A 25,676-nucleotide genomic window follows, 5' to 3' on the forward strand; every position below is an offset into this window, starting at 1 on the left:
TTCCACTAGCATCTAGCATCTGCCTAGAAAGCTACCCTTTTCACCATAAAGCTACCTGGATATGCTTCTTGTACATCCTCAGTTTCAGGGGAATATTTAGACATGTATTTTAGACATATATTTTTGACATCTATGTGCGTGCATAAACTTTATTTATCTGACCTGCCATCGTCTGCAGGAAGCCCAGATTGAGCTACCGTGACGAAAACATGTTAAAATTCAGATGAAGGGGCCCCGTTGCATGGCCCTACGTATTATTTGATTCTTTTCCTTAATGACTAGAAGGGCAGAGAATATATTAATAGCACCTATGGTATCCCTCCCTAAGCAACTACATCTAGTAATACTTGCTTTCCCCTAGAACACGCCTGGCTGATTTTTAGGATTACCATTGTAAGTACTTTAGTTTTTCTTTCTTGAAAATGATGTTTAGACTATTATGTTGTGTGGCTGTGAGGATTAACGTGGGCACGCTGATAACTTTTCATAATCTAACGCAGTTTCATAGGTAAGACTATAAGCTATGGAACAAAGATTTTTATAAGTTTTGCCATAGACTAAAGCTAACTGATATTCTAATGCGTAGCTTGCTTATTTTTGACATTAAAATGTAGCTGTAAAGAAAGGAAGATCACCATGAGGTTGTCTTGTAACCAATCCCGCCTTTTTCCCATTTTTGCCTTGTAGCGGGGTACTTTCATCCGTTTTAACTTTTTCACTTTGTATAATGCCAGTAAATGAAGGTGTGTAGATTTTAATTTTAGCTATCAGGAAGTAACTTCACCTATCCTAACACCCTGACCGCTTCTGTGCGTACCTACAGAGTTAACTTCAAGGTAAGGAACAAAGGACATTTTTGTTTAAAAGCAGGACTGTTTGTGATGTGAATAAGTATCTCAATAGTTAATGAACAAACAGAACAATACTGAGCTTTACGAGGAGAAAATTGTCCTTTAATTATTTTAATATGTCCACACTTTGATAGACAATCTTGAACATTCAGTAAAGCTGCCAGTGTCTTTTGTTTATCTTCTTTAACAAAATCCAAAAACCTATTGTAACTTGTACACAGACTGTATGATAGCGCATCGTGAAATTCTTCTAAGTAATGAAATGAAAATTCAGATAATTTTAGAAGTGGTCTCCTCATTTCTTGATAATAACGAGTATATGATGGAATATACTGAAATGTGATAAAACTATATTTACGTTCGTCAAAAGTTCTTTCTATAACAAATTATATTTGTTTACTGTAGTTTTCCTAGCAAAATTTAGATATACCGGTCCAAAAGAGACCTATTTTCTTCTAAAGTCAATCACCTTTAGCATTCTTGTTCCTCTATTTTTAACTTATCCAAGGTCTTTCAAGGTTGCGTAAACAGTACTGATATACCTAGACCTAAATAACTTTGTTTCGTGTAGCTTTAGTTACCATTTGCATGCACTATTAATTTACTTTAATAATTTTAAGTAAAATAGTTAACATTTAAATTTTGGTTAGAAGATGAAGAGGAAAGTGGCAACTGCTATACACAATGGGGCTGACTTTTGTACTTTCAGTATTGTTTTGTAGAATCTTGCCTGTATTTGATCACAGTTGTCTATTTTCTGGGGCCCATTTTTTTCACAGCCGTAAGTATTGGAGAAACAGTTTCCTGAAACAAATCAATGTGTACTTTAACTTGCATTTGTTTACATTATTAGGTATACTAAGTGTTGCCTATTAAATGGAGTAGCCATGTAAGATGCCGCCATCGCTATGATGGGTATGTGACCCCGGATGACCTACCGATGTTGGCCGCACTGGTGACTCGATCAGCCCAGACGATTCTGTAGAGAGTAAGGGGAGAAGTAGCAGCAGTCGGAGCGAAAGTTAGAAAGTAATAAATATAGGGTTCTTGAATCTATTCGAGTGTGTGTCACTGACTGCTTGTTGTGTCCTGTTGTTGTGTTTGGTGGAGGCTTATGTCGCTGAAGCAAGAGGGTTTGGGCGGGTGTCTTCGTTTAATGAGCAGGGGCCGTAACACACATTTCTGAGCTTTTCTCACAAACCCTTGGTTACTTTGAAAAGATGTTAACCGATTTAGTTTGTTCTCCCAATTCCTGTGCAAAACCTGCGCGTGTACTAAGAGTTCTTGTTTAGGCATGAGCACGTAAGTCTTTCACTAGATGTTCTTGGTTTATTTAGTAAGAAAGTGCCTCAAACTTGCGACGATTTCGCACTATGTGGGGAAAGGGAGAAGGGAGGAAATCGGAGTACCCGGAATAATCTCCCAGCACCCAGCCCTGTTCACAGTTTTTTCCAAGAGGAGATCTGAACTCTGAGCCCGCCACTGCAGTGGTGACAAGTCGGTGTTATAATTAATCACCACGCTACCGGGAACCCCTACTAGGTGTACTACCAAGGTCGGAGTGTCAAGGCCGCGTATGCAAATGTAACCGGTCCACAGGCGATGCGGTGAGAGGGGTGACGTGACCCAGCACGCGATTCGCTCGATTTTGTGCTGCTTAAATTTGTTGTTAAAATTTAATTTCCAAGATTTAGTTGCCACGATGAAAACAAAATCAGTGTTTTAAAATATTTTCAACATTTGAAACCAACACTTAATCTACGAACGCAATTATTTCTTCACTGTGGATACCTTATACTTAGAAATATTTTCTTCGTCACCATTCATTTGCTCCATATTACAAACGTTTGGTTTTCCTGACAGACATATATACAAGGGACATAAACGCGTCGCCAAATTCTTTGCAAGGGAGATTATAACCCACGTTTACCTAGCAAAAGCACTGATTTATTCCTCATCTGATCTATAACAGACAGTTTTCTTAGTTTATCAGGTTTTTTAAATAACAAGTTCTATTTTTCAAATATTTCATTTAAGCCAAGGCATTCTCACTGACAGTAACATTTGCTTATAATACAATAATTTAAAAAGTACCTCAGTTTCATGAAAAGTAAGCCGGTATGGAGTGTTCAGGTTGGTTGGTTGTGTGGAAAGGGAAAGTGCTTCCACTTGAAGTTGATTTCGCACGAATATGGAGTGTTCAGTGGGGAGGAGTAACTTTAATCCTACAGCTACACGAGTCGGTGATTCTGAGAGGGTGTTTGGTTTGTTCTGGCAGGCAACCTACAGAAACTGCTACAAGATATGCTTTGAAGTCATAAGTTAAAAAGTCATAAAGCACGAGTCATAAACTACAAATAATAAAGAAAATAAGTTCTTCGTACTCTTGAAGCAAAGACTAACTTAGCAAAATAAATTGATCTGTAAAACAAAAAGTTAAACAGAAAATTTGATGCACCATACACTATTTGTTTTGGTTATAAGAGCAGGCAGAGTGAGAATGGCCCGTGTCAAGTGGTTTCTCCAGTGCACTGGTCAGTCCTTGTTAAAGGTTTATTTTATCACATCATGCCTGGAAATCTGGCTCTTCTCTTCATATATTGCTGGTGTCTCCGCTCAAGGTTTGGGGTTTTTTTATAATATGCTAATACTTTAAAGTTTGGTCTTTATTTGCATCCAGACTGTGCCAAAAACAATGACTAAAAGAAGTAATAAGTTTTTATTAATATTATTAAAAAAAAACAAAAATACAGATTATCATTTTTTTATAATTGTCTTAGCGGGTAAATAAATTTATTTAAACATCACACCATTCTCTGGTTTTGACTGTGCTGGTGTCATTGTTACAGATAATAACATCACCTGTTCTGTACCACCTGTACATCTACATCAAGACACTGTTCTCACCTGTCACTTTCCTGAGGACATTAGCGTCACAAAGAAAGACTTCAGTGTGTACCACTACAATAAGGGTGCTGACTCAGGTAACTGAATAAGTAAAACATTACTCGTTTGTCTTCGGAATAATCTTGATATGTAGTTTTTTTATGCTGTTGTCTATTGTTGTGCGTTTGAGTGCAGGATAATTCCCACATAACAAATCGGAAACTCCGCAGTTTCCATGTAATAAATAACAATAAGTAAGAGCAGAAATATTTGCAGCCCCCCACACGAATAGACCTCGAAAACATTTCTTGTAACTTTCATAGTCAGAAAAGCCATAAATTATTAGAAAACAAAGGAAGAAAATTATTGCTGAATAAACGAGTTCTTTTGACAGAATAGACAGTGTATGAAATATTATCTTATATTTAAAAAGTTATCCTTAAAACAAACTATGATATAAGGCTTTGTTTGTTTTTATTCGCATACGTCTACAACAATTACAGATACTGTTAACTAACTATACTGAAGATAAAAATACCGGCATCTTAACTATGAATTTTAAAGCATTACCTTTTCATCAACAAAGCAAAAAAAGTGTTTTTGATTCAAAACCAAATGGGAAGATAAAAGTAAGAATTGGAACTAGGAAAAATGTTAGGCCAGTAATCTTACCACAATCTGTGTTTTGATAGTAAATAGACAGAATCAGCATCTCTCATCCTAGATTGGGAATATAAATGTACAGAAATCCTATTATACTTATGTAATCTAATGTTAACAGTGTGGTGCTAGTGAATTGTGCTGGGAACAAGAGTTTAAAAGGTCTTAAGTTGACTTTTGTATTAATTGACATTAAATATATGTCATTCTCACAACCCATCTAAACAGCATGTGTAACTTTTCTACGGTTGACCTAATGCTCTCTTTAATAATCGTATACCAAAATGAAGAATGACCTAATAATATTCATATATATATATTACAGTACCAAACTAGAGAAGATTTGTTTTACAGATGCTGTGTTAGACTGCTGGTGGATCAGTGCTAACATGGAGTGCGTTATACTCCCGGGGTATGCCTACAACAAGACAGTTAACACTGAGCTGACTGTTGTTATCAGAAATGTCACCTCATCCCACACAGGCATCTACGCTTGTCAAGTGGCCGGCTATCCAACAGATTCGTTTGTAACTTGTCAGTTCAATACATTACAGGGTAATACATCTATTTCCACTTTAAAATGTTAAAGTAGTTTACTGGTATTGTATTGTTTGCCATTCCTTGAACATTACAACCTATGTTTAGCGACACAAATACTTTGTTTTTGGTAATGGTTGCCGTTTGTTTCTTCTTTTCTTGTTCTTTCTTTATGCCTAAATAACTGATTGTTCAAGGTTTGTTAATATTAAAGCACAAAACAGTAAGCTGTTTTTATTACTTTTGAATGTAGGAATGAAGTCCTTAGAAACACCGTGGGTTACTGTTGCGCATTTCGTTTTTACTTACCAGTAATTATACTATAATAGCCGAAAGAATCTTTCTCTAGAGATGAACTTATTGTTTGTCATAGTCAACAGCTCTTCGGAGACTGAACTACCTTCGGAAGAAAGACCTCAAAGTGGAAGTCAAATTTTCAAGCCAATCGTGATTGGCCTGTCAGTAGGGCTAACTGTAACAATGTTAATTGTTGGCCTTCTGTTCTTACTCAACCGCAAAAGGTAAGAAACAAACACTTTCTGTGCAACACTTCTGTACTTCCTGTATGGATATATCAAAGCTGAAACTAAAGAAACACGCTATATACAGTCACGCTGGCTATTTTTTACATTGATTTTCAGTCACTGATATGTGTGTGTCTGTGTGTAAGTAGGCGCGCGACTGTGAATTTGGATGCTGTTAGGAAAGACGCGGACCAGATGTCACTGATGGAGGGAACGCCTATGATTGACAGAAAAACAAATCCTAATCAAAAAGTGAGCAGTGGATGATTTTTTATCCATTACATGGTGCAAACCTGTCATCAAAAATATAAAATATTGTTTTTAGCGATATCTTACTCTTAACACGAATGAATACTTAAAAATTATGAGTAAGAAAACTACAAAAAAGTTTTAATTACGAGAATAGGATTTACGACTTAAAATAATTCCACGTAGTCCACAGTTTAAGAAATTTACTTGCTTTAGCAAATCAATCTAACAGAACTTTTTCAAAAGAAAGTAAGAGTGGAAAAGAAAAAAAAAATTCGTGCCACCATAGTTAAATTAACCGAGTATGCTACACTAAAAAACTAAGAAAAAAGTCAAGACTTAGAACTTTTACAACTAAATTAAAAATCTCCAAAAAAGCATCTACAATAAGAGTAAACTATGTTTACTTTCATAAGTAATTATTCTGCTTGTGATGTTTATCTCATTTAAAACTCTTTTCAAAGACATTAATCATAAACTGTTATACATTTTAATGGTTTTTAACTTCAAAAATATAGCTAAGTTACAGTTGATTGCGATAAGCATATTGGTGATAAAGTACTTCGCAATGTCACAACATCATTTTGCTGATGTTATGTATTCTGTTAACCTGAAAGAGTAGAAAGGAAAAATCATAGTAAATAAAAGGATACACAGGCTATCTGAAGATTTCTTGACAACACCGAGCTTTATTCTTCATCATCCTTATTTATCCATATAATTAACTGGATTTTAAGAAGGGAAAAAAGCTATTTGCAGTACCAGTGTGTTTCTGTATACATGTAGTTGGTTTAAAACATTTAGCACATCCATATACCGTATTGCAAAACACAATCGTAGCACCAGTAGGTTATAATCACCTGAGTATAATGAAATTGATATCAGGGAAGAATGATAAAGATCATCTCTCATAATGTGAGACGACAAGCACAGACAAGAATAAACCTTACTACAACACAAAAGTATCATTTCAAAACACAAATTTTTGGTTTATTTATATTTTTAGGAGTAATTTCTAAATGCACTATCTTGATAAATAATTTTTTAGAAATATTATTTATTTAGATCCTTCCATAATATAAATGTTATTTATTGTGGAAAAGGTTTTATTTGCAGCAAATGAGAGATGAAGTGACACAGAAGTTCCAAGAACATTTGGCAAATAAAACCAAAGAAATGTACCCGAACATATTAGACGCCTTCTATTTTGTGCCTCCGATCTACTTCAACAAAATTAAATACGCAAAACAATCTGTGGCCAATCAAGATGTTTACATCCCTGCCCTCCCTGACAGGAATGAAGTCAGACACGACCTCGCCATGCGGCACGTGCTGCACTGCTTACGTCACGTGGCAGAACGCGGACAGGAAAAAATGTTTGTCTTAACACAGTTTGAGTACAAAGACTATTTAAACAATGTCAGCTGTGACTATGAGGGACATGCCTTGCCTGTTGTCACTAGTCTGCCACAGGAGGCAGAGGACACTGGTTCTTTCGACTTTCTCATCATTCATCGACATCATGGCGTCTTTGCTGGAGTGGTCAAAGTTCTCAGAGACGACCAGAAAAAGGGAAGAGATGTAGGCACTAGTAATGTGGTAAACGAAGTATCCAGCGGCCTGAAGAAATTCAAGAAAACATGTCACATCGTGTCCTATCTAATGTCAGATCAGCACGAACGTCTGAAGATAAGACAACTCTTGGTTCTGTTCAACATTAAACAGTCAACTTTTCAAAAGTCCCTCACCACTCAAAAGGAATTGCTTGAGGTATTGTCTTCAAGTATAAAATATTAGTAAAATTATCTGTTTAAAATTTTAATTATCTGTCAAATCAATGCTACAATGTTTGATGATGTTCTGTAATGGATAAGAAAAAAGGTTTTGTACATTATGTTTGAACCCTATTTTATTAGGTAGGATCCGGACTTTTACTACTGATACGACATACTAATTTAATAGTGAAAAGTTGTCAAAAGTTCTCGAGATTTCCTATGTGTCTCTTAGGATAGGTTCTATCTATAAACTGTCTTATTTACCCATTACTGCCAAATCTATCTGCTACGAAAGTAAACCATTCGAATGAATCTTCTTAATAACAATGAAAGTATTTTTACCTTTAAAAGGAATTTAACATATCACAAATAAGTGACTATTTATTGGTCATTTTGTATTAGGCATTTAAGAAGTTTTAACTATTGCACCGTAGAAACTAAAGATGTGCTGGCCTATTTGCCTCGGACGACTGTCTGACCACAACATCCATCATGGGGTTGATTCTGCATCATTAACTCAGTTTGAAAAACAGTGGGAACATGTAAATACTCAGAAACAAGATGCTTACAGAATGAACTACGAACTGTATTTAACCATGATAGCCAGGTAAGATCAATGTCTCCTTAGAAATATCATCATAATTATCTCGGCCTGATTTGTCTTCAGACATTCTAATGATTATGTCACCATTTCCGTAATATAGATGAATCTCAAAATTTAACATAAAAAAACTTTTATCTATATTTAAAATTCCAATATTTAATAGTCAAACGTTCTTTATTAGTAATCATTGATTAAAAGCATTTGGGATTTTTTCTATACGTTTTGTTTTACATTTTTCCAAAGTTTTAACATTGCAAAAAAAAGTCTTAACATCTTGAAAAAAAAATTTTTTAAAAAACAATTTTTAACATTTAAATTTCCTAATGGTCGCTTTGAATTGCAACTGACGGATAGTTATTCACTTAAACGAACAAACTTTTATGCGACAATAATGACTAAATTGCATCCATTTTTCTTTTTACTGGCCACTCGATGTTTCTCACAGAAAACGTTAGTTTTGTGTTCTTTTATTTTGATTTATTGCGTTTTAACATTGCTCTTCTCTTCTTATTTCCCACATAAGTGAAACGACATTTTGTCTCCTTGTTTAACTTGTTCCTCTATATATTATCATTAATATTGAATGCCTTCATGATCTTTATAAACTGTAACAGAAATTATTACTAATTTAAATGCCTAAAATCTAATCGAACTGAATTCATTGCTTTCTCTCCTTTTGTTTTAATTACTACCTTTATTCTTTATTGTTGTATACATTTAATATTAGTTTTGTATTCTAATTCGAAAGGTTAATGTTTTAAGTAGACTTCTTGTTTCTGGTAGGGGCTCTAAACAGTTTAAACTAATTTTCTGTAATAATAATCTCATCATTAAAACTGCTTTGTAGAATATACTTGATTTTTGGCTAAAATATTTTTATTTATTTCAGATTTTGTGGACCTGCCACTATTTCTAGTCTTTCATGTGAGACAACTCAGCCAAGTGAGTCATTTTCGTACCAGTTACCTAAAACTCTGGACCAAGCAGTGTCCCTGACCGGCGATATGTTTGAGCGATTCACCCTGTACCCGGGTATGACAAACCTGCTTGACAAACATCGGATCTGTCTGGCTGGACCACCTGGAACTGGAAAAATCAAATTGTTGGCTTTAGTTGTACGAAAATGGATATCTGAGGGTCATGATGTAAAAATAGTTTACTCTTCACCGGATGATGTTGTTGCAGTCAAGGAGTTCAGAAGGAGACTACACAGTATAAATCCATCACAAATTCCAATTGACAAGGAGGATAATGTCAAGAATATCATTGAGATTCTCAAGGAAAAGGCAGAGAATCGTCTTGTCTTTGCTATTTTAGATAAGATTGATTTTCAAAAGTAAGTATTATAAAAAGTAGGAACTTTTTGTCCTTGTTTTTGTTGTTATTGTTTTGGTTTTAAGAAATGACATTTTTGTACACACATTTAAGTTTTCTCTTACTGATAACACATATCAAGGAAAATTTCAAACGAAAGAAATAACGACACACAAACTAATATTAAGAAGATAACAAAGCCCCTTCAAAAATAAAACCCCACCAGCCTCTTCGAGGCGGCATTAATCAAGTTAAAATTCAGCGCGTGTGAGAGGGTTTGTGGGTTGGTGAGAGATTTTTATTATTTGTATTTCTCTTTACTTATACTCATGTTCTTACCAATCATTCACACTTGAATGCCGAGCACATTTCACTATTATTTTACAGGTTGAGAGGAAAAAGTTTCAAATATTTTCTTTCAAAACTTGGCAAGTCATCGAACGTGCACGTGTGGATGGCTGTCTGCACCACTGAACACTTGGATACCAAACATTCCAAACTACACTTTGCTACAGTTGCAGTCAGTTGCCCCCAGTCAATACTGAGACAAGTGCAGCAGGAAGATGTGTCCTTTCTAGAACACTACAAAGACAGTGAATACCCGGCTCCCACGGAAGGTCCACCAGTGAAGAACATTTACCACGTAGGTGATGGACACTTATTAGAAGAGCTACCCCATGGGTGTAAGTGCTGTGCGAAAAATATATCAGACTTTTTGACACAGACACTTTGTATTGGTGCTGGTAAGTGGCATTAACATTTATTATTTAAACAGTTTGATTAGTTCATTTAATATAACTATTTCTCTCCTCCTAAAAATCTTTTTTTTTGTGCTCAGTTTGCCTGCCCATAAAATTTGCTCAAAGAAAGACATATATATGTCTAATCACACAAGTTTACAAGCAGTCTAGAGAAAGAGAAATGGATGTACATCTATAAATGTTTGTTGATATACGTTTATGTTTATTGATATTTGTACTTGTCTAACAGATGATCAAAACAACACCGCCATCTCACAGGAAAGAAACCTACATGACATAGAACAAGTTTCCCGTCTGAGATACAGAGACGTTTTATTTCTGTTTGAATGTGATGTGGATAAAGACACACCGATGGTGAAATCTCTCCAGACCTCAGGTGTCCAGATGAATATAATCAGCAATACTGACCAGAATTATACTATCGAGGATGACACCGACATCGCTTTGGTAGCAAAAGCTGGTCAACTACTTGGACTTAAAAGAAAAGTCGTGGTGTATGTAAAGGGTGGTGTGGACATGGATGATGCCAGTGCCAGGTGGAACAGAGTTCGCGGCATCACAAGCTGCACCTCACAGCTGGTCCTGGTCTCTACACCTCAGTCTTGAGAGGTGTGCCACTGTTCAAACTTACGACCATCAACTGCTAAACAGAAAACTGAACGATGATGTAACAAATATTTTACATACTATTTAGTAATCCTGAACTCTTGTTTCTCTGGAGTATATGCGACTTTTTTATTTAAAACGGGAATAGACAATAATAAAAATGATATAAAGATTGCATTAATTTGTGGTTTTATTTCAGCTTTAAACTGTAAACGTGTGTTGAAACTTTTCTAAATTTTGTATGTGTACTCGTACATTTGTATACCTACAATGACGTAGATTAAACAACTGCCATTTACTGTATTTTAACCTGCCATCATGTCTAACAGGATAAGAAATTTTTTTTTTTACTTGAGATAAATGCATTTAAAGTAAAAGTTAACGATTTTTTTAATTACAAGGAGTAAATAAAATTGTGTTAATCAGAATAATTGGCCAGTGTAAAGTTCCCTGTCTTCGCTGTGTGTGTTTATGAGGTCAAGGGGCGGGTTGTGTTTGTTGACTGTATTTAAGAGCTTTTACAGGTAGGTATCTGTGAGTAAAGAAAACATTTTTATCCTCGTATTTACAAACAATAACCTTTTATGCTTGTTGGAAAGGGCGAAAATTTTTGTTGTTTAAATACGATGCTAACGGTGGGAGACAAACGCATTTACATAGAGAGTAATGAATTATGTGCATGACATATAGTTTTATCAACATTATAAACCTTTAATTTACCAGTTTCGTGCAAATGTGTGATTGTGACAACAAGAACTTTAGTATAATCATTATCATTATATAACTATGTTTAGAATTCATTATTGGTCATAACTTGTTTCGCACCTACAAGACGCTTTGCTTGATTTTCCACACCATTAAAAGTTTTCCTTTCCTGAAACGATATTAAGTCCAAATGTTGTGAGGTTGTGAGAACTAATGTTCGTAGATGTGTGTGTGTGTTCGCGCTCGCGCACCTTCAATTAGAAAACAAGAAATACATATAAATAAAAACTGTCTTTAAAATAGACTGAGTCAACAGACGGTAATTTCCATAGTCAGACATTAAAGATGGTGAAGATGGTCTAGCCCAATGTCAGAGAACTATAAAGACAAGTATTAGCAATATTGTCTATTTCCTTCTGTGCTTAAAATAATGTAGGAAACCAAATGAAACCGAACTGCCTTCTATATCATTAAAATAGCATCAATGGATCAATAGTTTATTAATTAACCGTAATTTATTAACCGTATTATTTTAAATAAAATTATATAACCCTTCGAACACTTCTACCGCAGTAGTACTAAAAGCTTTCTCAGAAAGAAAATTCTCAACAATCTGGTGAGTGACAGTATTGCTGGATGTTAGTTCAGGTTAGCTACTCAAGCGTCAGGTTATTTAGTCTGTTCTACAGAAGAAACCTTGCTTGAAATGCCTATACATTAATGGTTTATGAGAAACCTTTTTTTAAACTTCTCCATGATGACTAGAAAGACGGAGAACATATAAGTACTCCCGAGGTCGTCCTGCCCTAAACAATCTAGTATGCTTGCTCGCACTTGCTTGATTTTCAACATTTTCATTACATGCACTTTATTTCCCTTTCCTAAAATTGATAGTCAGCTATCCAAACAGGGTACACTTTGCTCCTTTGTTGTGTGTGTGTAAGAACTAATGTTCGAGCGCAAATATATTAATAACTCAAGTACAAACGGAAAAACTGTCGTTTTAGTGTCTGTAGTTAAGCATCAGAACCCACCTGTCCATTACTAGTGCAGCCACAAAAGTGATAACCTTGCATAATCTAAAGCAGTTTCATATATAAGACTACAAGTTGTGCAACAAAGTCTTTTAACATGTCCTACAGTAGCTATTTAAGCTACTAAAGTGGTTTAGTCTAATGGGTATTGTAATGAGTGGTTTACGTATTTTTGAAATGAAAGTGTTGCCATACAGAAAGCAAGGCCGCCATAAAGCAGGTAAACAACCACGCCCTTCCCTACTGCCTGTACCTTTGTCCCTTCTCTGCTTTTTAGCTATTTAAATACCTGCTAAACGAAATTGTGTAGATTTTATTTTTAACTTTGTTTAAATCAGGAAGTATCTCGATCTACCTTGCACTCCAGCCTGTACCTGCAGAATCAACTGACAAAGGAAGAAACAAGTCATATTTTTTTTACAAATAGAACAGTACTGAGCCTTATGCAAAGGTAATTGTACTTTTGATCTTTTCACACCTTGATAGACATTCTTTACACCTTTGTAAAGCTGCTAGTGTGGTTGTATGCCTTTTTATCTAAAACCAATGTCCTTATCGTAACTGGTATACGTACTGCGTAATAGTCCAACCGGAAATTCCAAGTAATGAGCTAACAAATTAAGCTAATTTAGAAAGAGTTTGTTCTTTTCTCGATATTAACAAATGAAGGTTGGAATATACTGTACTGAAATGGACTCTCAAGGAGTAAAATTGTAACAGAAGTCTGTTCAAGGCTGTTCACATTCTCCGCTAAGAGTCTGTCTTGGAATCGTGACTGCTTCATCACAGTTGACCCACTGTATCACACAGGGTACAACACTTTATCTCCAGTAACAAACAGTAGAGGCTGAGGTTGGTAGATAAGTGTTGGCCCTTGTTAGGCGCTGTTAAGCTTGAGACAGCAGTCCGGCCTAGGGACGAGACAGTCACGTGGTGACACACGGCGGTGCCAGAGTCTCAGCGCTCGTGACGGAGGTCGCTATGATCGAAGGAGGGACACCAACGGATCCTCGGACGTCAGCAACATCGGAGGGCCCCTAAACAGTACTGATAAAACTAGAATTAAGGTTTTTTAAAAGTAGGTTTAAGAACCTTTAGCCTTCAATATTTATTTAAATCAATTATTTTCAGTGAAAAGTTTAACATTCTACAATTGAACAAAAGAAAAACAGGAAAGCAGCCACACTTTTCAAGTATTATACAAGATTTTTGTACTTTCAGTATTATTTTGTGTAATGGTATTTGTACATTAATACAAATATCTGTTGTCTGGTGCCTATATTTAACAATTGTCAGCAAATATTGGAGAAACAGTTCTGTAAAGCAAATCAGTTTAGTTTAAGTGGTAATTGTACATATTGTTAAGTTATTGATACATCGTAGCCTGGCGATGGCTATATGCTTTGGTTATGTCAGCAAACAGAGGAAGAATGGCTCGTTTAAAGTGGTTTCTTCAGCCCATTGTTCCATCCTGGTTCAAGGTTTGCTTTATCACATCATGCCTGGAAATCTGGCTCTCCTCACCATATATTTCTGCTCTCTCCGCTCAAGGTTTGGGGAATTAATAGTTTCTTAGTAGTGTACTAGTGCTCTTTAGTTTGGCCTTTAATTGATGCAAGACCTTGCCAAAAAAAAAAAAACAAGGACTAAGGAAGTAGAAATATTTCATTTTGAATTATTTGTATCTAGTTTTTATATAATGTTCATTATAAAAATTAAAATGTAGCTAAGAACCGACATGGTTTTTTTTCTTTAACAGGTGGCATTTAAAATTATCAAAATTATTAAATGAAAAAGTCATGAATAGCCTTTGTTTCCATAATGACATGTAAACAATTCTCATAATCTCGCACAGCTTCGGAAATGTTATCTTATTATGTCGGCAACAAATTTCATTCCAGACACTAAAAATTGTGAAAGTTGATTATGATAATTATTATGAGAATGTTAGAAATTTTTGTCATTTTTGAAGTTTGAAATATTATAAATTAAATCGTAATCTAAGAAACAGAAACCGCTGACTATCTATTTATTATAATTGTAAAAGCGGACAAATAAAGTTTTTCGAACATCTAACAAACCGTTCTATTATTTTCATTGTAATGGTGCAATTGTTACAGATGACAAGATCACGTGCTCTGTACCACCTGTCCAACTACTTCAGAAAACTTTTCTCACCTGTCACTTTCCTGAGGACATTAGCGTCACAAAGAAAGACTTTAATGTTTACCACTACAATAAGGGTGCTGACTCGGGTAAGTGAATAATTAAATTGTTATTCGTCCCTAATCAAAATAATAATGTTTTGTAGTTGGTTTTTTTGTAGTGGTCATTGTTGTGCGTTGCAGTATTATATTTGTATATTATACAAAATATTTTTCACTGAACAAATAGATAACACCACAATTCTCCCCTGTAACAACTAGAAAAATGTAAGAGCAGAAATGATCGTTGCAGCATAGTACACGAATAAAATAGAATAATACACTTTAGAAACACCTCCTTTGTAACTTTCAGTCACAAAATTCACAAACTATAAGAAATATTATCTTATTTTAAAATTATTCACAAAACAATGATATTAAGCTTCTGTAAGTTTCTTTCACATAAATATAGAAATATTCCAGAAACAGTGAACTAGCTATACTGCCAATACAACTATCGACATCTTAACTTCATCAAAATCAAAACATTCCCTTTTCACCTGCAAAAAACCGCTATTTAATTACGACTAAATGTAATAGAGAAGAATGACTTTTCAGTATCAAATGTATCATCGCATGATGCCTGTATTAGTAGTTATTTTTGCCTCAGATGCTGTGTTAGACTGCTGGTGGATGAGTGCTAACATGGAGTGCATTGTACTCCCGGGGTATGCCTACAACAAGACAGTAAACACAGAGCTGACTGTTACTCTCTTAAATGTCACCTCATCCCACACAGGCATCTACGCTTGTCAAGTGGCCGGCTATCCAACAAATTCTTTTATAACTTGTCAGTTCAATGCAATACATGGTAAAACATCAAATTTAACTTAATAATTCAAATATAGTTACAAGGTTAATACTGTGTGACTACTTTAGTTTAAATTCTTTGTTCAACTTCAAAAATACTTTGCCTTTGATTATGACTGTCGTTTTCCTCACTTTTTCTTCGCTTTTCTTCATGCCTGAATAATACATTTTTCATACCTTAGTTATCTTAAGCACAAAATAGTAAGTTGCTACTTTTGAATATAGTAATAAAGACTTCAGAGACACCGTTGTTTGGTTTTGTGTGTTTTGTTTTTCCTTCAACAATCTTGCGATAACAGCTGGATAAATCTTTTTCTAAAGATGAACATATTGTTATCTGTCGTAGTCAACAGCCCTTTGGAGACTACACTACCTGGGGCAGAAACATCTCAAAGTGATAGTCCAATCGTCAAGCCGGTCCTGATTGGTCTGTCAGTAGGGCTTACTATGACAATGTTAATTGTTGGAGTTCTCCTCTTACTCAAACGCAAAAGGTAAGAAATAAACACTTTCTGTGCGACAATTCTATATTTTCTGTAAGGCTACATCAGAGCTGAAACTATTTATAAAAAGAAGAAACGAACTATATATAATTATGCGTGTTTCAGAATAATTCGTTCCCGTATGAGGAGACCAAGAAAGAACTATGAAGATGGCGGAGACTTCAGTACGTCGTTAATACAAGTGGGTCTTTTAGTCTATTTTATAAAATGGTAATACTTCTTTGTATGTCGTAATTAATGTTACTCAGTTGACATAAGCAATTTTTTTCTTTACACCAGAATGTTTACTAGAGTGTTGTCCTCACATTATTCCTACTTTTCCCCCTTCGCCCTCTAAATAGAGCCTGTGTTTCTTTCCCTTCATAATGATATTTTTTGATGATTTAACCGTAATTCATGCTGTGCTAGAAGACAAGGGGATTTGTGTCAGTATAAAAGTAACACAATATAGCTAAGTTTAGATAATATGTAAGCAGCATATGTGAACTTCTATGTTTAAAAATAATGGCGGTTCTATTTAAAGTTTTGCTTGTTGACATTTGTCTTAGTATTATAAAAAGTCGATTTTTCATTTTGTTACAGAGCGACGCCTATCTTGAGCTTAAGGCGAAGACTAACGAGTTTGAGGAATATCTCGAGACCACAAGTAGAAAGATGTATCCGAACATACTTGAGACTCTTTATTTCGTGCCACCAGTTTATTTCAACAAAACTGAAGGCTCAGTGCAGTATGTTGCTGACCAAACTGTCTACGTGTATACTCGTCCTGACCGTCAGAATGCCATACATGACCAAGCCATGCAATACCTAATACTCTGCTTACGTCAAGTGGGAGAACAAAAACCAGAAGAAATGTTTGTCTTGACACAGTTTAGCTTCGATGATTATTTAAATAATCCCTGCCATGACTATGAAGAGAACCTCCTACCGATGCCTGCCGGTATAGACTACAATAGGGACATAGTCTGCTTTCACTTCATTATAATTCATCGACATAAGGGTGTGCTGATCGGAATGGTCGAAGTTGTAAATGAGACGTGTGATGAAAGCCAATTTAAAAGCCAGAAACAAGACGAAATAATGGCCGAAGTGCCCCATGACATCGTACGACTAGAAGAGGCATGCCGCGTTTTCAAACACCTTATGTCCGATCAGAGAGAGTTTCTCGAAATTCGAAAGGTTTTGATATTATTCAATTTTATAGGGTCGAAGGAAGGCAGATTCAAGCACGTCAGTGAGGTATATTACTCGCTATATATAATTTGTAGTTTTCTTGCAGCATTTATTTAGCTCCCGCGACAGTTCCCATGTCACATGTCATAACACAATTCTTCAGACTTATTTTGAAAAGTATTTATAAGTGTATTAGTAAGGAAAGGCAGATAAGAAATGACTAAGGATACATTGTTCTATATCATTTTCTTCTTTTATATATGATTCATAGAATGAAAACATAGCATTTTGCTATGGTCGGCTGCCTGATGCTGACAGCGTTTGGAGTGTTGATGACCATCTAGCCAGGCAGTTATCATCATTGCTTAACTCAACAACACACGAAACTCCAGATGAAGCCAGAATGAGTGATGATATCTATCTGAAGATGATATCCAGGTCAAACTATTCAGTTCTACCGTGTACTGTAAGATTTATAGACAGAATGAAGCTATTATATGCATGTCCTTTAGCGCATGTATAATCATATTGATTTTATTACATTGTATTTTTATTTGTGAAATTATTTGTTAAAATAGCAAATCTGCAAAATATTTTAATCTGTTGCAAATATCAATCTATACTTGGCCTTTTGATATTTGCTATCAGGTGGTTTGTTGACAATCTGTAAAATGATTCTAAATATTACATTTATTGCGCTTGTAATGAATTTTCTCGTGTTATTGCGGTTATCCCAGATTTTATTTTTTAAAACAATTTTTCTTTATAATTTTTTTTTCAGATTTTGTGGACCTGCAACTACATCCACACTCTCAGTTTTCTTTGATTCAAGACCCCACATATTGCCTAAGACGCTAGACCAAGCAGTGTCCATGACAGGAGACTTTTTTGAGCGGTTCACTCTGTACCCGGGGATGAAAGAGTTACTTCATGAACCTCTGGTATGCCTTGTTGGGCCACCGTGCACTGGAAAAACGAAAATGTTGACTTTAGCTGGGAAGAAATGGCTATCTGAGGGACATGATGTACACATAAAATGCTCATTTGAAGGAGGTGCTATATCTAATCAGCTGCAGAAGATCTTCGAATCACAGCCATCAAACGTAGGACGTGTCACCCTTACTCACAGATTATCCAAAATTACAAGTGAAAAGCGACTTTTAATCGTTTATGATGAGCTCCGTTTTCCAAAGTAAGTATAAATCTTGCTTAATTTTCGTGCTAAAACCTATAAGTCGTTGATGGAACACAGTGCGCAAAAATGCTAATGACAAAAGTACAGTAAGAACAAGAGAAAACATCATACTTATCCTTTTAAAGAAAGAAAAAAAGTACTAAAGAACACACCAGTAATAGCCAATAAATAACAACTGTCCCGACACAACAAAGCCGATACATATGTTACTCTCGCCCTTCAAGTCATGAAAGCTCTACACAATAAAGTCAATTATCCATTACAGATAGGTTTAAACTTACAAATTCTACAGTCTCTGAAGTGAGGAACCGCAAAAGGTAACATCAACGTCCCAACTAGCAAAACATAACACGTTCGAGAGATATCCGTGTCAGACCACTCTCACGTACACATATACATATTGTCATTCTTTCCTATGATAATACAGCTAAGGCCAACACTCCATGCTTCTTGAAACACTCACGGAATATAACCCATAGCTCTGACACTGACCCCTACTATTTCCACTTTTACTGTTAGCTTTTAATTTTAAAAAAGTAACATTATAAACAATATTTCTTTCAAAGGTTTGAACCGTCCGACAACTTCTTTTTACGTTTCCTGAAAGGGTAAGTATAATATATTTATAGAGGAAGTACACCTGAACTCGTTAATAATATTCATAGTTCATGTATAACCGCGTTTGTTTTTTTGTTTGTTTGGTTTTTTGTTGTTTTTTTTTTTGGGGGGGAGCTTGCGTGCCCGGTAGTGCCTAAAACATTTGCTTGTCACCACCAAAGTGAGCGGCTCAGGGTTCGGATCTCGTGACATGACACTATCTGTGTGTTACACCTTTTTGCAGGGCTAGGCGTCGGTGGCCTTCTCCAGGTTCCACGGCTTCTTCCCCCTTCCTCTCCCTAAAGAGCAAAATCGGTTCAAGGAAGAAGCACTTTCCTACTAAACCAACCAACCAACCATCTAATTTTGGGCACTTGTAGTGAAAACACTTGGTTGTCACCACTGCCATGAGCAGCTCAGGGTTCAAATCTCGTCTCAGGATACGTTATGTATGTGGCATTTGTCCACAAGGCTTGGCATGGGGATTTTCTCCAGATACTCCAGTTTCCCCTCTCCTCCCTCCCGAGGCTCCATAGCGTGAAATTGGGTCAGGGTGGAAGCACTTTCCTATTAAATAAACTAACAACCAACTTTATTTTTTTTTTTATTTGTGCATTAACTTTGCTACAATTTTCTTTTTTATCTCATCAAAATGCGTCAGGAATCATTGCTTGCTCAAAAACTGTTTTATACCTGAGGTGAAACTTCTATTTTGATCAAAGTCTAGAGATGGAACCGATAGTCATATTATTCATAGTTCTACCATTTTGGATTGCAAGTAATTGATGTGTTTTACTTATTTACTCAGTTACGTATTTGTTTAAAGCTTTAAATCGAAAATTGGTGTCGCTTTATATGACCACCCAGGGATTGAATTAATCAGCAAGAGTTATTTAAAGTGACTGCGATGCGTGTTGGCGATCTTCGATACTTTTTAAATGTATATAGGTAAATGTATGTACGCGCGCAGATGCATTCATTTATACTGTTTTTCACTCGCTTTCTGTATTATAATGCTACTAAAATCAATAATATTAATTCTGATGTAAAGTCTCTATTTTTCTATGTCATTTATTATTGTATTTTAAATTTTAGTACTATACTTTCTCGTCTGGTAAACTCTTTGCTTCCGTGCTAGCCTCTGTCCTCCTCTATTACTTTATATGTATAGATAGATACAGATTTACGACATTTACGTCTATGATTCAGGTTTTAAAATTACGTTTTTCGTGTTACAGCTACGCAAATCCTCTCGTCACTGGCTCACTTGCTCATTACAGGTGAGAAAAATGAAAGAAACAATCAATCCAAAACACAATTTTGATGTCGAACCTCAAACTTTCTGTAACATAATATTTTACCTTCAAAAGTGTAATTAAATTGCATGTTTTTCGATTTTTGAAGGCCTTTTTGTTGATTTTTTTTTCGAAACCAACATTTTTTCCTTATTTGTTTAGTAATAGTACTACATTTTATAACTTATAATAAAGCAAGGTCAGTGATATCACATTTCTGTCTTGTAAAGAATGTCATGTTAAATATACACTGTGATGATGTTCATACATCTTTTTTGTTAATTCAATATACTCCTGTTGACTTAAGTAATCCGGATTAAAATATTGTACGAAGTGATCTTTTAATTAATTTATTTTGCCAGAATTTTAATTACCACATCAAAGAGAGTAGGAACCAAAAGGAACCACAGCTTAATTTCAGTTTGTACTTTTGGAAACATTTCCACTTCCGTAATCTCTTTTTCCGTAAAATAAAATCCATGTCTGTTAACAAAACAATGCATGCATTTTATTTTAATAATGTGACAAAGGCAATTAATATCACGTGGCTACTCCTTGTTTCCTGGGCTCTTATTATTTAATTCACTATACATGTTATTTTTTCTGTCTTGGTGTGCATTAAAGTAGATTACGTTTCTCTCATTTCATTTGTAGTTTCTAATTTGTTTTATTCCTTCTTTTTCTCTCCAGCGAAGATGGAAATCGCTGTTGGATGGCAACCTGCTCGAAAACACGTATCAATGTACCAAATTTCAAAACCGTATTTTTCGATATTCCATTAAGTTGTCCTCCTGCAGTACTAAGAGAGGAAAACAGATGTATAAGCGTGAAGTCTTACAATTATTTCCTGCACCCACCTCCAACCGATGGTCCACCCGTGCTGCACATTCGCCATATGGGACCTGGCCACTTCGAGAGAGCAGAACCTAGTGACTGTGTTACATGTGGAAATCAGATTCTCAAGTTCTTAACAGAAGTCCTTCACCTTGTTGGTGCTGGTATGTTTCCTTATTTATTGAGTGTAAAGCTAAATCTTCTTAAATGAAATTTCAAAATAAAATGGTTAAATTTTTAAAAAATAAAATTTCGTGTTCCTGAAATAGAATTAGTTTTTCTTATCAACTTTAATGTACGGAACACAAATTTGATAAGCAAAATGCAAAACTCGCTCTAGTTGTTGTTGTTTTTTAATCTGCAATAATTATTGTGTACATTCCGAAATGCCTGCTAGTAGTAAGTGACCTTTGGTTAATACTGTACAACAGGTCAAGTAATAGACTACATCTTAGAATTCTTTGCCTGTCTCTTGTACATCTGTTTAGGAGCATCTCTGGGAAGTGTCCAAGCAATAGTCAGCCAGCATGGTAGTAGTAAATATTCCCTCGTATCTTTCTTCCATTGTTGTTATATTTTGGTAAAAACAATGGCAATGTGCATTAATAACAATACCACAGTTGGCAGGAAAGAAATCTAGATAGAAATAAAGGAAGTGGACATATTGCAGCCAAGTTTCTACTACTGCATCATCATGATTTCTACTAGTTCATTGTAGCTTTCTACCTTACCACTCCCAAGAAAGTTTGTAGACACTAGGCGACAAGCATTCCATGCTTGTTTCGCATCACCCTGCGGCAAGTTATTAAACATGTCATCTCTGAAGAGCTCTTGAATCTGAGGAAAACAAAATTCCCTCCTTAATCTTTGCCTCGTGGAGACTAGAGAATATTTAATTCAGGAATCGAAAAGCTGGTGGTCCGGTCTATGCCTTTCACGAAGTTCTTTATAAAACTTAGTTTGGTGTGAAGGGGTTATAGCAGGATTTTGTGAGCCTCGAACAGAGCTGGGTGCTGTATATTCTTCTCTCCATTTGCTACATTTTGTCTGCAAGTCCATTCCGTCCGGAAGAAGTGCAGTTCCCTTGATCGGCTATCCCACTCACAAAAGAAACAGATGAATTCTGTATATCCCATGCTGCAGTTTTGTTAAAAGGGCATCTTCCTTGAACAGAGGTGCCAGCTGTACTTGTTATACTAAATGAAAGTCCGTAGCAGCTTTAAGTAATCGTAGTCCCTTTAATGTGGACAGCATGCTTTACTGGAATAGATGAAAGACTGTTTCCATTGCACAAAATCACAGCATTAAGACTTAGTTTGAAAGAGTCTACAGAAAGACCCCATTCTTGTGGCTCTTGAGGTATTTATAGTGTATTCATGGGGCTCTAAATATCGGAACAGAGTAACAGATTACCTTCCTTCGTGAAGAAATGCTCCCCCTAATGGTGGCACTTTTGATATGAAGGAATTGTGACATTACCTAGAAGATTTCATTGTTTGAGTCTTCAACCTAACATTTGTGCTTTTTTCTTGGATAAGTCCAAATCACGAACAAAGTCATTTAGTTCTTCCTTTTTATTCTCTGTTGGGGTTGACGATGCACCACAGTTAAAATCTGGATCACTGCTTGCTGACTGGCCAAGAGAAAAGGAGGTCGGTTCACCCTCTTCCTCGTCAGCTGGCTGCCCTGAGTTCATTTCTCGTCTCGGGCACGCTGATCTTTCTCTGCACGTGGCATCTGTTTACAGGGCTGGCTGCTTGCCGTAATATAGCCTTAGCTGCTGACACGGCGTAAAACCCCAATTCCCCCCCTCCTCGTCAGCTAAATCAAGAGAGTAGTTCGGATTTTCTTTTGCTTCGTTATTCCACCAGAAAGATGATAAAGCAAGTAGCAGTAGTCGATTTTTTGGTTGCCTGGCTCTCTCCACACCATGGAAACTTCAAACAGCATTGGTGGTCTTTTGCCACTGAACCATTGTAAAAGCTGTGTTGCACATTTGCACAGCATATATGCGAGCCCTAAGGCTTGTCTTGGTCCTCAATCTTGCATCTGAGTAAAGATGATATGCCTTCTTCATTTAAGAAGTAATACTTTTCTTCTGGTTTACAAATGTCACTTCCCCACAAATATAGCAAACAGTGCTCACATTATTAACGCACTTGTGAGGCTTTAGTGTTTTGTATTATAATTAAATGGATAAAATAATACAGTTTTATGTAACAGTAGCATAGTTTGCTACTCGAAAATCTACTGCATACAGAAATAGAGTGAAACCAGCAAGTTAAAATAAGAATGTGTCGATGAATGCATGGTGAATGCGAATGCACGCATGTGTGACCTGTTCTTACAGAACAAAGCTTCACCATCGAGGAGACAAAGACATCTGTGGAAAATCAAAATGTCCAATCAAGGATAGAGCCACTACCCCTAAAGTTCAGCGACCTCTTACTTCTGTTTGGAAATGACATAGATAATGACACACCAATGGTTAATATTCTTGTAACTGCAGGTATCCCAGTGCTGGTTATCAGCCAAAAGAAGCAGTTGCGTGCCATGATGCAAGAGAAGAACACTGCATTAGCGGCAAATGCTAAACTTCTTCTGGGACTAAAGAGAAAGATTGTCGTGTTTGTAGAGGGGATGAAAAGAGACGACGATGCAAACTATATCGAACTGCGTGGAATCACTAGTTGCACATCTCAGCTTGTTTTGGTTCACATGGTCTAGGACACACACGTCCCAAAAATTCTCAGTAATTTGTGATTGATGACAATTTTTTTGAATCCATTCATTGTGCTTATACTCTTTCAGTATATTTGTGATTTTTATTGTTTCAGTGTCGAATGGTAATAGAAAAGAATGAATGAGGGAATGAAAGATTATCAAAGGAGAAACAGATTTAATAGTGACAATACTGTAATATAAGTATTCTTTGTTTATTTTATGAAGAAATCAATATTTAACATAATAAATGTTCTTAAATGTTTCTTTAGATTAGAAAATATTTACATTACTTTTTTTCTTGTACATATAGAAAACAATTACACAGTGAGACAGAACTTGTGTTAGCCTCATAAAATATGACTTAGGTAGATTGATTGATATATTGCACAAGATAGAAGAATCTCATGCAATCAATGTTGCATCATGGCTAAACCGCGAGCACAGTAAAGAGTTGTAATGCGCTGGTTGTAAGTGTTCTGTCAACATGTTAACCTGAAAGTAGATGTTATACTTACCTACTGTAATTAAAGGCCTTTATTATATGATTGCTGGTGGGTGAATCGATTAAATAATACTAATTTGCTTTTTAAAAGTATACAGCAATCTTTAGCAGAAAACTTTGAAAGATATTCAGATATTTCAACAGCAATACTGCTATTCTGAAAAATGTTGTATATAACATATTATGGTTGTCTCATTTATTTTTAAGGTGTCTTTAATGCCCTTGATTTTTATTGTTTTATCCTTATTTGGACTGTCGGGCATTTTTATTGCACAACAATTTCTTAAAAAATAAACTTACTTGGAAAGGGAATATAGAGCACTGTAAACGATCCCAAAGGACATTAATTTCAAGTTAAAACTTTATTTGAAAGCTACTCAGTTTTGTATGTGTATCCTTACTTTTTTATACCTAAAATGGAATGTATTAGACATCTGCCAATTACTGTTTTTAAACCTGACATCTTGTTTAACATAATAACCAAATCATTGTCTTTACTTGACAGAAATGCATTTAAAGTGAAAGTTATTAAAATTTTTGTGTTAATTAAAAGGAGTAAATAAAATTGTATCAAGCTGGGCGATTTACCTGTGTATAATTTCATGTTTTCGCTCTGTGTGTATATATATACATATATCAGTTTATGCGTGTGCGGACGTTTTGCCGACCGGACGTTTCGCCGCATTATGTCAGAGAGAGAGAGAGAGAGCTTACTTACTTCTCAAAGAATGAAAGTAACTACTAGATTACACAATAATTCTTTATTTCAAACAAATTTTACACACAGACTTCACAGACAGTTCACTTTGATTGTCACAGATTATGCGCAACAGCTTTGAGAAAAAACATTGATACAATGGCGAGAGAAATGTGTGAGCTAACGGTTCACATGAGGAGGGATAGTGAGAGAGAGTTCACTGATACATTGATACAATGGCGAGAGAAATGTGTGAGCTAACGGTTCACATGAGGAGGGATAGTGAGAGAGAGTTCACTGATACATTGATACAATGGCGAGAGAAATGTGTGAGCTAAGGGGCGTCACACACTTGACTTCGGCTAAAGGTCCCGCGTGAAATGCCGAAATGAAGTGCCCCGCGCCGAAACGTCCGGCGGTGAAACGTCCTACTCCGAAACGTCCGGCGGTGAAACTCCGGTCGACAAAACGTCCGACTCCGAAACGTCCGTGTACCAGTTTATGAGGCGGGCTGTGTTTGATGACTGTTTTTAAGCGCTTTTACGGGTAGGTACCTGTGCGAGGAGAGGTAATTTTAATCTCGTGTTTGTTAGAACAATACTTTTTGTAATAGATTCAAAGAGAGATTGCAAATGG

The 25,676-nt window shown here is 35.8% G+C and overlaps 2 protein-coding genes across 6 annotated transcripts; both read left to right on the forward strand.

Moving 5' to 3' along the window:
* The first annotated feature begins 677 nt into the window (after positions 1-677).
* LOC112575779 lies at positions 678-11,638 on the forward strand. 2 transcript variants are annotated; one of them, XM_025257797.1, is made up of 11 exons: positions 678-743; positions 3,336-3,472; positions 3,701-3,835; positions 4,752-4,952; positions 5,308-5,455; positions 5,608-5,710; positions 6,824-7,477; positions 7,917-8,089; positions 8,976-9,422; positions 9,788-10,143; positions 10,391-11,638. In XM_025257797.1, exons 2-11 carry the CDS (start codon positions 3,352-3,354, stop codon positions 10,765-10,767), a joined length of 2,715 nt encoding a protein of 904 aa, XP_025113582.1. In that variant the 5' UTR covers positions 678-743; positions 3,336-3,351; the 3' UTR covers positions 10,768-11,638. The 2 variants fall into 2 exon arrangements, with proteins under 2 accessions (XP_025113582.1, XP_025113581.1); XM_025257796.1 differs by lacking the exon at positions 678-743 and adding an exon at positions 794-836.
* Positions 11,639-12,847: 1,209 nt separating this feature from the next.
* On the forward strand, positions 12,848-24,912 carry LOC112575780. 4 transcript variants are annotated; one of them, XM_025257802.1, is made up of 13 exons: positions 12,848-13,550; positions 13,923-14,057; positions 14,627-14,761; positions 15,321-15,521; positions 15,867-16,014; positions 16,129-16,204; positions 16,606-17,262; positions 17,468-17,634; positions 17,978-18,388; positions 18,958-18,999; positions 20,227-20,268; positions 20,974-21,281; positions 23,468-24,912. In XM_025257802.1, exons 2-13 carry the CDS (start codon positions 13,937-13,939, stop codon positions 23,842-23,844), a joined length of 2,685 nt encoding a protein of 894 aa, XP_025113587.1. In that variant the 5' UTR covers positions 12,848-13,550; positions 13,923-13,936; the 3' UTR covers positions 23,845-24,912. The 4 variants fall into 4 exon arrangements, with proteins under 4 accessions (XP_025113587.1, XP_025113584.1, XP_025113586.1 ...); XM_025257799.1 differs by having other exon boundaries at positions 12,848-12,957; positions 13,317-14,057; XM_025257801.1 differs by having other exon boundaries at positions 12,848-12,957.
* The last annotated feature ends 764 nt before the right edge of the window (positions 24,913-25,676 follow it).

The sequence above is a fragment of the Pomacea canaliculata genome, linkage group LG11, assembly GCF_003073045.1.
Source record: "Pomacea canaliculata isolate SZHN2017 linkage group LG11, ASM307304v1, whole genome shotgun sequence".
Taxonomy (NCBI): Eukaryota; Metazoa; Mollusca; class Gastropoda; order Architaenioglossa; family Ampullariidae; genus Pomacea; species Pomacea canaliculata.